Raw genomic sequence first — 12716 nt, 5'->3', positions numbered from 1 at the left:
CCACCTGTGGCCTAAGTGAATTCTGTGACAGAACTACCAGCAATGCTAGATTCAGAAACAAGGCTCTCCACCGTATGAGTGCTGGAATGGCCATGATCGTCTGCCCTCACATGCCTGGATGCCTGTGCACTCATCCCTCAGACACTGTCAAGACAGGTGCTACCCAGCCTCTTTCACTTTCAGTCCAGACACCCCAAGTTTCATGGGAGAGACACTGTGCAACAGCACCACGTGAACTGGCTGTCAAAGATCTAGCTGCCACCCAAAGCACTGCCTCCACTTCTCAGGCATCTCTGAGTCCCAAGAGGTAGATAAGCAGCCAAGAAAAAGGAAGGCAACCAAGTAGAGTCCAGTGTTATAGAATCACCCTGTACTACTGAGTATATACCACATGCCAGCTGCCATACCAAGCACTTCACATACATTACATACTTTAATCTCACAATTGCTCTGAGGTAGGTACTGTGATTATCCCTCCATTTTATAGATGAGGAAACTGAGCTTCAGAAGTTACAAAAGAGCTAGGAACTGATGAAGCTGGAATCTTAAACCTGTCTGTGCTCCTAACACTATACTGTCTGGAGGTATACAAAGTCATAAACCAAAGTTATAACCAAGATCACAAAGGGAACTGTGCCTTTGTATAACCCCTGAAATAGTTAATTAGAATTATACAAATTCTGCTTTTTTTTTTCAATAACTGTCTGTAATCAAGTTCCAAAATTAGCACTTTGCACAATCTCATTTTTATAAAAAGTCAAACATTGGGGCTTCCCTGGTGGCGCAGTGGTTGAGAGTCTGCCTGCCAATGCAGGGGACACGGGTTCGAGCCCCGGTCTGGGAAGATCCCACATGCCACGGAGCGACTAGGCCCGTGAGCCACAATTGCTGAGCCTGCGCGTCTGGAGCCTGTGCTCCGCAACAAGAGAGGCCGCGACAGTGAGAGGCCCGCACACCGCGATGAAGAGTGGCCCCCACTTGCCACAACTAGAGAAAGCCCTCGCACAGAAACGAAGACCCAACACAGCCATAAATAAATAAATAAATAAATAAATAAATAAATAAATAAATAAATAAATAAAGTCAAACATTAACTAAAAATACAAGCTGGGGGCCTCCCTGGTGGCACAGTGGTTAAGAATCCACCTGCCAATGCAGGGGACACGGGTTCGAGCCCTGGTCCAGGAAGATCGCACATGTCGCAGAGCAACTAAGTCCGCGCACCACAACTACTGAGCCTGCGCTCTAGAGCTCGCAAGCCACAACTACTGAGCCCGAGTGCTGCAACTACTGAAGCATGCATGCCTAGAGCCCGTGCTCTGCAACAAGAGAAGCCACTGCCATGAGAAGCCCGCGCACCGCAACGAAGAGTAGCCCCGGCTTGCTGCAACTAAAGAAAGCCTGCGTGCAGCAATGAAGGCCCAACACAGCCAAAAATAAATAAATTAATTAATAAATTTAAAAAAAATACAAGCTGAAAGAAATATGGCAACATCAAAGCACGAGGTTAAAATATACAGGCACATGTCCAATTTAGAACCAATTAGGAACTAAATTATTTCAATCCACAGAAATGAACCATGTGTAACAAAAATAATCATAAATCTCATCATAGGAGACACAATGGAAATTTCCCTTAAAACTGCCAAATGATAAATGTTTACTTTTCAAATTCAAGAAAACTAAACTGACTCCAGTTCAGAGTACCTTTTACAATTATTGGAAAAAATCTGAGAGAGGCAACGCCAGTGGCTAGTTACCAGAGTTTAGGGTTTTAAGGTCACAGGCTAGATTCCCAGTGTGGTCTAACCATACTCCATGCCCCACATGTGGTATGTCTCTTGCACTTCCTCTTGAGAAAATTTAAGATTTGATCACTGAGGCAGGAGAAACACCTAGAGAGACCTGATAATCAGTCCCAATCAACAGGCTAAATAAGAAGTATCGTTGATGTAAAAATAATCCCCTGGACACTGCCACTAAATCCTTTTTTAACCATATACTCCATGAAGCCAAAACTGGAGCTGCTATAATTTAGGACTTTCTTGTCCAGTCAGATGAGAAGTTGTGTGTTAATAACAAATAAACACTCAATGTTCACTGCGTGCCAGGCCCAGTTCTAATCACCTTACATGCATTAACTCATTTAATCCCTAGAAGTATGAGAGGACATTGAGACACAGAGATGTTATGTTATGACACTTGCCCAAGTTACATAGTACAAGGTGACAGAGCTGAGAAGCAACCCCAAGCAGTCTGCCTCCAGAGTCCATGTATTTACCTACTGAGCTAGCTGGATGGAGATCAGAGTCCATATATTTAACTACTATGATATATTGCCTGGTGCCCAGCCAAGACTCAATCACTGGACAGGTAACCAAACTGCATAATCAGATCATCAATCCTTAAAATCATTTTTAAAAAATATTTTATTTATTTATTTATTTATTTGGTTGGTTGTGCCGGGTCTTAGTTGCAGCAGGCGGGCTCCTTAGTTGTGGCATGCAAACTCTTAGTTGCAGCATGCATGTGGGATCTAGTTCCCTGACCCTGCATTGAACCTGGGCCCCTGGCATTGGGAGCTCACAGTCGCAACCACTGCGACACCAGGGAAGTCCCCCTTAAAATCATTTTTAATTCTCCAGAATACCCCAACTCTCCGGAGAGTGAGAATCTTCAATAATTGTTGATTTACACACATTTTAGAATTCATTTTCCTTTCTGTTTCCCACCAATACCTCTACTGAGGGCACTCAGGAGACGGTACTGAAATTGAAATTTCCAGAAAGAATGGCATGACTCAAGCCACAAGTTATACAGTTGAGCTCTGGCCAGGATGCCACATTCTCTTCAGTGAAGTAGTTTTAGGGTGAGGGTTTAGGCAACGCCACAGCCTTGCAGGAATTTATAAAGATTATTTTTTTTTTGTTACTTGGAAAGCACACAATTCAAGTACTGAAATGTTTCATACAGTATTGCTAACAACTTAAATAAGATTCCAACAAACTGAGTCTCAGCTCATTTTTTCCATCATGGCCTCAACAAAGTCTTCCCATCCCCCAAAACTTAAGCGTTCCCTATTCATCTCATTTTAACCACAAGGACAGATCCCATTTAAGATTTGGCTTCCTTCACATACCTTCAGAAATACCCTGGCCATCCTGGTATCTTCAAAAACTCAAACTCTCTTAAGTTTGTTGACACAAAAAAACACTATTTCAGAAAACTTCATGTATTCTACAGTCTTCATCCCACATACTAGAAAAAGCCAGTGTCTGAAGGAATTTTCATGTTAGGTGATAACAGCATCCTTTTCCCTTGCACTTTATAAAGTCAGGCTGATTCTGTCATGTAGCCAAGTCATCTTTAGTTAAAGAAGGTCACTGATGCTAATAAAGTTGAGTAAAAACTCCAGAGAAATGAATTATTCTCCCAGAGCCCTTTTATAAGGGCACTTTAGTGACTATTTGGTCGAACAGAAATAGGCAACAAACATCATATCTGCAAATCTGAGAAAATAAAATGCTGCCGACCAAATGACAACAGTTTGAGAGAACTAGCACAACTGGGCAACCACTGAGAGATATTCTAACACAATGCTTCTTAGTCCCCTCCCCAAGTCCCAGTGCAATGGCACACAAAGAGAAAGGAGATAATAGTCACTCTCAATCCCCAGGGACTTGGACAATAAAGAAAGCCAAGGGTATATGACACTGCTAGAAATACCTTTCCCAGGAAGGGATAGAATAAAAGGTTCTGCATCTCACAGTGTTTGCTGGCTTTCTACTTCTCCTAGACAGAGATGGTGAAGGTATGAGCTGACAGACCTCTGTAGGAAATTACTTTCCCAGACAGACAGCTGTTGGCTAAGTGATGCCCTGATGAGTCCCCTTGGCCACCATGCTCAGTACTGCTGCAGAGCATCCTACTAGTTTGATGTTTCCATTAAGGCACTGGGAAAGGGCTAGAGGGGCCTTATTTATCATCCTGAACAACCTCATTATGCACACATACCCCACAATATCTGACAAAGCAAGCTGGCAGAAACCTCCTTTATCCCCTTTCCCAGACTTATAAGTATCAGTCAATGATAAATAAAAGACATTTCACATCAAGAGTCAGGATAGTGAAGAGTTATAAAAATCTCAACCCAAAACATTTCATAGAACCCTCCTCAGAAGCATATACACAGACTACTCAAAGGTGCCCTGTAGATGGTGACTCAGAATTCATACTAATTTGGTCTGTAAGTAAAACTTGGAGGGAAGGAGAATGGATGAATAGACATCTTCCACAAACACTTGCACCTTACTCCAAGGAGTAAGGACTTCTTCCCTCACATTCTTATGTCTCTCATAAGATTTTAAACTGCTGTGTTATATTGGGAGCTTGATCCACATCCATTTCCTTAAGGAAAATCCAGATATAAAAATTTTTTTCCCGGAATTCTGATTGGAAATTACTTGACATGAAGAAGAGGAAGAGGAGGAGGAGGAGATGACTGTCTAATTTCAAATACTTACTAGATATCAGATGCTATGCTAAGTGTTCTGTATACATTATGCACCAAGAGTCACTACTCAAATTCTATGTTATTCCTCAAGAAGTTTCCCTAACCACCTCATCTAAAACTGCCCTCATATGCATTCTCTCAATACCCTGCTTCATCATCTTTATAGCACTTAGCACTATCATATATTATTTTAAATTTGTCTACTTGCTTATGTTCTGACTTCTATCACTAAAACAGAAGTTATATAATCTGTCTCATTTACTGCAGCATCTCCAGCATCCAGAAAGGTGCCTAGTACACAGCAGGCACTCATGAATGCACGATCTCGTTTAATCCACTCCAGGGTCCCATGAGGTACGGGTAACAGAGGGAACTGAGGCCAAGGGAGGTTAAGAAATTTGCCAGAGACAACCCAGCTAGGAAGTAACATCTGACTATAGAACCTACACTCCTCTTTTCTATGCTATACTACCTAATTACAAAAATCCCCCTGAATATTCCATTCTCAAAATTTTTCTCATCAGAATGATTTGTACACATCTGAGCTGTGGTAAAGGTTATTAAAAGAATATTGACTGGGTCATGAAGTCTATGCAGTTCAGCGAGAGGATTCTATTGCATGGCGGTGTTAGCAGTGTGACCTCTGTCCCACGGCTAGGGGAAGAATAAAAATCTAGGAAATGGGGTTGACTGAATAAGGGTATGGTGATGCCTTATTAAGAAATAACTCCAGTGAATACTGAAAATGTTATCAGACAGAATTTGGAGTTTATCTGAGAGAACACTCTATGGAATCCGTGAGTACCACATAATCTCTGTCACCTTTCTTAGTATGAGATTATAAGGTCCTAGAAGACAGAGGCTGTCTCTTACTTGCTCTCCTGCACAGAGTGACATATGGTACCCTATGCAAGAGCATGGTTACCCGTCAAAACATTCTATTTCACATCTAGAAAAATTCTGGCCTTGCTCCTGCTTTATTCTGGTGTCCCATTCACTGGGCAAAGGTCATTCATGAGGGATCTGGTAGTCCTAAGAGTGTTCAAAGAATGGGTGGGAAGGGTGAGGGGAGATATGTCTATAGGCCACACCCCCTTGACACTGCTTGTGTAAATGAACATTTTTCCAGATGTACCTCTAACAGAAATCCAGCATAAGGATAATCCTTATTTTTAAAGAAGGCTGCCCTAGTTCTATTTGACATTACTCTTTAGGAGGCTGGATACTTTAGATAGGATTTTTTGGGGGATAGAAGGAAGAGGCAGTTAAGACACAATATGGTTATTTTTAAGATTAAATAGCTCTGATAAAAAGCAACATCCTTCTAGGAGAAACACACAGTTGGGAGAATGGTACAAAAGAAATGGCATCTGCCATGGCTCCCCATTTATGTTTCTACCACTCACAATATTCTTTAGTACAGTGGCAAAGGATTTAAAGATTACTCACTGATAAAGACAAGAGGCTTATGAATTAAACGAATGTTCTCAAATTAGGACAGATTGTTAGAATGGAATCAACCATAAGCATACAGACTAGGACTTTTATTCCGCTCTCCAAATATTGGCAGATAGCATTTTCTGACACATAATTAGTATCTGTTAAATGACTGACTCAATGATGGACACTGAACAAATCAGGCAACAAGAATTCTGTCAAGGGGATATGGTCCTAATGCAGTCATTTTCTGAGGATCTAACAGTATTTATACTACTAACAATAGGAATGGATACGTCAAGTTTCCTCTAATTACTTCTTGATCCCAGAGGATTTAGAGCATGTCATCTCCATTGCCATAAAGGGGGAACATGGTCAAAGAAGGGAAAAAGTTAAATGTGATGAGCCATGCTGAATGGAACAAAGCTGATGAAAGGGCATTAGGCTATGAAAGAGAAACAGTTCTCATGCAATACTACTCTTCTCTGGCAGAGCCTTCTTTTAAGATTCTGGGTGCATCGCAATCACAATGTTAAGCACAGGCAGTGGGTACGTAAAAATCAAACTGTATCACTAAGCTTCTTTCTCCCACTTTACAGATGGAGGAACTAACACATCACAAAGAAAACAACTTTCCCCAAGGAAACACGATGACAAGGATTCTATCCATTTCATAATTCCTCCCAAAACTACCAGGCAGCGTTCAATTAAAGACCCAGATGACAGTTCTAGGTGGCAAGCTAAATACATCTAGGTGTTTCAAACATAAGGTGAATACAGATTCAGATTCACCAGCTCTGACTATATGCAGCTAAGAACTTGAGTACGAAACCCCAATTTGCAAAGAACAATGATGAATGCAAAAGACCCCAACAATCAACAACTAACTCTCTTCTCCCCATTGGCCCTCTTCCAAAAGTAGCACATGCAGGCAGGACCTGAGTGCCACAGGAAATGCCATCAGTGGTCTTCACCCTAGGTCTGGGTGTAAGTACTGACCTAGAATTCCTGTGCCAGGAAGTTCCTTCAGATCACAGACAGGCAAGGATCATTCTTTGCATCTGGATCCCAAGCTCAGTCACATTCCAAAAGGAAGCACTCCAGACCTGTCATTTTTTTCCATCTACTGTCCTTGGAATATGGTGCAACTACAACTGAATGCTATTTTTTAAAATACACTCTGTGCCCATTAACTCTTCTAGAGAAACCTTCGCAGCTTCTTTTAAAGTTTCTCCTGGTTGGAATGTGGTATGCTCCAAATACAGATTTCTGGTACCTTTCCAAAGTTTAATCATTTGAAGCCCTCCCTCCCCATACATAAAAAATATATCCTTCCAGCATCATTTGACCGAAGTATAAAGCAACCTGGTTGGCCTCCATGCATCCGATGGCATCTTCCAAGAGTGAAAACTCCACGCAGACATAGCCATAGTCGTAACCTGGGGACAGCATTTAAATACAGACGGGAGTGGTGTTAGTGCCTTGAAAACACAAAAGACACACTTAAATCCCCTGTTTCTGAACCCCTTAAACACAAGCCCTCCCCATAGCCCCCCACCTCCCCTGTACTAGGCAAAGCTGCTACCCCAAACAGAAAAAAGTACTGAAGGAAAGTCTGGATGTTTGTGGACTTAGAAAGTCATTCCAAAATGGCCTTTTCTATTAACCAAGAAGATTCTTTGCCCTCTTTAGCACTGATGATCTGGTGAGGGTGCCCCAGAATTGGTTAATCCCACAGAAAGTTCAAAGGGGGACCTGAAACATTTTAACCACAGGCTGAGTCTTCTGGAAAAACAAGGTCAACAAGAACAGGAAAGTATCTGGAAAAAAAAATGTATCCCGAGAGAGGAAGGAGAAGCAATTATCTCAAAGCTATGCTAATAGTCACCACTTATCAAGCAGAAACCACCTTCAAAGACAGAAGTGCTGACAGACTGAGGCAACTATATACCACAGGAAGCTTCTGGTTGGCAGGGGACAGACCATTATCAGGTCTCCTCTTTTTTTCCTTGTTTCAACTCAAGTCATAAGCCAGCTAAAATCTTTATGAAAGGAAGAAGGTGTAAAAGCATAAGTAAGTACAAATGTCTGGGTCCAAAACTGTGCTTATGCACAAAGTTGGGGTAGGCTGGGGGAGAGACAGGAATTGTTAGCAATCAGTACAATGTTCAAGAATTGTATGTACCATCAGAGTACAAAACACCCTTCACCATTTTCCTGAGCAAGTGTCATTTGTGACTCTCATGACCCATGAGATGGGAAGTCATGGGATTTACAAGCTGATAAACTCTAACACTAACCCCATCCTATAATTTCCTTGATACTGCCACCATATGACTACAAAAATATACTTATTAAAGCAATGCTCCACAAGTGGCTTCCATGTTTCCTCCACTGCCTCACAGGATAAAGAAGTTCATCTTTAGGAGCGACACTGTGCAGATGGAACACCAAGAAAAAGATGTGATTTGTTCAAATAAGAAGTAAAACTCAGGGGCTTCCCTGGTGGTGCAGTGGTTAAGAATCCGCCTGCCAATGCAGGGGACATGGGTTCGATCCCTAGCCCGGGAAGATCCCACATGCTGCGGAGCAGCTAAGCCTGTGTGCCAGAACTACTGAGCCTGAGCTCTAGAGCCCGTGCTCTGCAACAAGAGAAGCCACGACAATGAGAAGCCTGCGCACCACAATGAAGAGTAGCCCCCGCTCGCCACAACTAGAGAAAGACCGTGTGCAGCAATGAAGACCCAACACAGCCAAAAATTTTTTAAAAAACACAAATAAATAAATTTATTTTAAAAAAATAAATAAATAAAACTCAGGGAAAGAGAAACCACACAAAACCTAGGTCAATTTTGAGCACAAAGTATATATAATAACAGAAAACTGGTATCATTGAATCAAGGTAATAAAGGCCAAAAAAAGAAAAAAAAAAAAAGGGAAAGGAAAAGGAAAACAACAACAAAAAAAAGCTAGGGCAAGAGAAAATATAACTTAAAAACAGACCAAACTTGGTGAAATGGGTTGGATCCCTTGTCACATGGAATGAATGGCCTGAAATGTTTTATTATGATATAGGTAAGGCTTTAGATCTGTTACATACTCCAAGTTCATTACGAAATGTTACAATGGTATAATTTGATTCTTCCTTTGAATTTTAGGAAATGACTGGGAAGAAAAGAAAGCTACTAGAAATCTCAGCACCACCTTAGGTGGACAGAGACTTTGTACCTGATTTCACAGCTTTGACCAACACAGATTAGAACTAACCCCTGGAATCTCTATTTAAACTTACCACAACAAAATCAGTCTTCTCTGATTAGTAACTATTTGGAGAAATGAAACTACTTTAGAGAAACAGTATATGCATTTGTATATACCCTATTAACAGCAGAAATTGTTTTGTTACATATTTCCTTTCAAGTGGATTTTCTTGATTCAACTCGGTGAACATCTCATACGTAAAACATTCTGCATTTTGTAAAGGGCTCTGAGTGTTCTTGGGAAACACTGCAGAAGAGCAGAAGCAACTAAAGTTCCTTTTATCACCAAGTATCTACTGTAAACATTCAAATTCATGTCCACAATCAGAAAGGGGCAGCCATGGAACAAACAGATATACTCTCAAGTGTGTTGATTACCTCTACAGAACACTGTCAAAGGAGCGTCCAGGTGTGTGGAAAGCAAACCCTCTCCATAGCTGCCAAAATGAAAAACACAGGGAACCAACACCAAATTGGCAAAGCCCTGAGTTTCCTTTCTGTTCTTAAAGAAGTAACTATTGTGGCCCAGAGGAGCACACAGAATCTATGTGCATAAAAAGAAAGGATTCATGGCAACATTCATACTTTGCTAAAGAACAAACAGACTTTGATACTAATGTCACTGCAAAGGAAAAGATACTAGAGGAGACATAATGAGCATCTAGAGGAGATATAATGAGCATCTAATAGCATCTCTATACAATCCTGAGATACTATATGTTGACAATGTACTTCAGATATAATATTTAAATGTATAAGCCCAACATTCAACTTCTTCTGCCTGAAACTTTAGCTATCAAACAAAAACAGAAATTTAAAGTTTAGGGAATTCCCTGGCGATCCAGTGGTTATGACTCGGTGCTCTCACTGCTGGCGTCCAGGTTTGATCCCTGGTCAGGGAACTAAGATGCCGCAAACGATGCAGTGTGGCCAGAAAAAGCAGAAAAGTTTAACTATAATACCTAAAATTTTAAAAATAAATAAATAAAAATTAAAAAGGACCCAATCTTGATCCAAAGCATTTTGTGTTTCCAAGACTCAGAGTTGTACTATAAGGATTTTCATAAATTGCCAAAACGGGTGATGATACCAAGTAATATTTACAAAGCACTTGTAGGTGCAAGACTGTATTCTAAATATTTTACATATAGTTAATCCTCACATTACTATCCTATAAGGTAAATATTATTAACCTCATTTTACCCATCATGGGGAAGCAGTCAAAGAAAGAACAAGTAATTTGTTCAAAATCACTTCAATGGTTAAGTAGCAATACCTGGCTTCAAACCCAGTCAGTCCAGATTCAAATTGATGTTATTAACCACTACACTGTATAAATTAATCTGATTTCCAACCTCCACGGAGCCCAATCACAGAAAGGATCCCACATGCCTGAGCACAGATAAGACTATGTCTATAGTTAAGAAATATTGAAATCTGAGCACAACAGTTATTTTTATTCTAAAATATCTATGGCAGAACCATTGTGAGTGGGCCTGACTGTGCAAGTTAGAAAGCATTCACTTTCATGGATTGAATATACTGGCTATCAAAATTCTTCTGAAAAGACAAAAACCCAAAAGTCTTGTTGTAAATGATGGCTATAAAAATTACAATATGATAAGATACTTGATATAGTATATTGAATATAGTATATTTTAAAAACTTTAAAATTGAGAACAATTATATAAAATGTGTATAGGAAAAAGGACTAGAATTAAATACAATGAAGCTGCATCTAATTCAGAGGTTAGAGACAAAAGTCAGCATATGAGATGAAAACCATGCATTTTCAATATCATACTTGAACACCCCAAGGTGAAGAACAACATACCATCTCTCAATATAGGTTAAGTCCAACACTGCCAGTTTTTCCTCCAGCGTCGCAACAGATCACTTTTCTTTTGGCTGACACCAGATGAAGAGGTTGGCTTGCATTTAAGGGCCATAATGTATGAAAAATATATCACTTTAAATAACAGAATCACAGCCAGCATAGTGAATGCTCATCCTCAGAGAAAACTGGAGAGACCACCTGAAGCCATAGCCGAGTCACACCCCCAACTCTCATGCTCACTCCATGAGAGGGAAAATGGGGTGTGGGGTAGGGGAGAGGAGTTGAGCAAGCACAGGTGAATATACAGAAATCTGAAAATGATGTAATGTGACACAACTGTAAACAAAAATGATTACAGTGGTTGTATTGAGATAATTGGAATTTTTTTCCTTTAGTTCTCAAATGTAATTTTATAATTCACAGAAAAAGTTCTAGTAGACACAGAAGATGTTCCACTCAGAGACCTAAATGTTCTGAAGACTACCAACCAACCTTGCATTCAGAATTGCTAGGAACCATCTGGAATCATCAAGATGGTAAACTCAGTGTTAACAGTCCCACAGACAGATTCTCACCTAAAAAGAGTAATAAAAAAGTCTCTTTTATTACCTTTTTCTTCCATCATCACATGCTGGGAAGAAACCTGGTGGGCTGATGGGTCTTTGTGGCTTATTTGTATGACTATTAAAAAGCATATCTTACTCCATTTTCTAACCTAAATGTATAGATTTCTCATAGAAATGTGAATGCTCCTTATACTTTTTTTTGCAGTTGAGAAGGATGAGAACAAGGCCAAGGAAGGAAATCTATAAAGGTAATATTAAATTTTCAATTCTTCTCCATCTTCATTAACCATGTGGTTGCCTGTTCCCCAAAAAAGTATCTGTGATAATAGCTAACCAGGTGCTTAGAGGAAAACAAGGTACAGAAAACAAAGCCCTGATAAATAATATCCAATCCCAGAACTAATTCTTTAGTCTCTGTCCCTAGAAAAGCTGACTCAGTGACGCTGACAAACACGGCCCTTGATCATTCAAGCCAACTGTTAGTCTATACCAAGCCCAGTTTTCATAACAGTTATACACCAAGATTATTATTTAGGCAAATGAGATGAGCAGCCCTATATTCAAACTGACCAAGAAAAACCCAACTAAACATAAACAAGCTCAGTTGAATCTCCCATTAGGAGAGTACTGGTTGACTTTGAAAAAGGGCAGAATATACATACCAACTATGAAATGTAAAAAAGAATCAGAATTTTAAAGGACACAGGCAGAGGGAAAAATTAATTTTTTAAATTTTATTGGGTATCTTTGAGGAAAAAGAAAACACAGGGATTTTTCCCTTTAAACAAGGAGTAATATTTCTGTGGAAACAAAGCATTATGAATATAAAAAGCACCATGAAAAATATTAATAGAGATTCAAGAGGGCTTAGTTCTATCGGTCTTGTTTTCCTAATTCCATTTCACTGGGAATATAGGTGTTTAGAAGAAAAGTAAAATATTATCAGGTTAGAGATTTTAACAAAAGTCAAACAGAACTGATCCAGGTATCTGAATTCCCATCAATGGAAATGACATGACAAAGGAGGCCTGTGTGAAAGATTTCCAACAGATACTTTGCTATGTTAAAACCTCAAATGAGTATGTACCTGCAGCTTTCATTAG

The 12716-nt window shown here is 39.9% G+C and overlaps 1 protein-coding gene across 5 annotated transcripts in view; it reads right to left on the bottom strand.

The window, feature by feature from the left end:
* The window catches only part of RBM6 (RNA binding motif protein 6), a 105138-nt gene that overhangs the window by 50683 nt on the left and 41739 nt on the right, over positions 1-12716 (bottom strand). For 2 of the 5 annotated variants that reach the window (XM_082414139.1, XM_082414138.1), the window contains exon 6: positions 7316-7389. The exons of 2 other annotated variants lie outside the window; for them this stretch is intronic. In XM_082414139.1, coding sequence (XP_082270265.1) covers positions 7316-7389 — 74 coding nt within the window. Of the gene's footprint in view, positions 1-7315; positions 7390-12716 lie in introns of those variants that run through there. One more of the 5 variants, XM_082414141.1, reaches the window with a different exon arrangement.

Source organism: Balaenoptera physalus (genome assembly GCF_965194825.1).
Source record: "Balaenoptera physalus genome assembly, chromosome: 11".
Lineage (NCBI taxonomy): Eukaryota > Metazoa > Chordata > Mammalia > Artiodactyla > Balaenopteridae > Balaenoptera > Balaenoptera physalus.
This window is presented reverse-complemented; position numbering and strand designations above follow the sequence as displayed.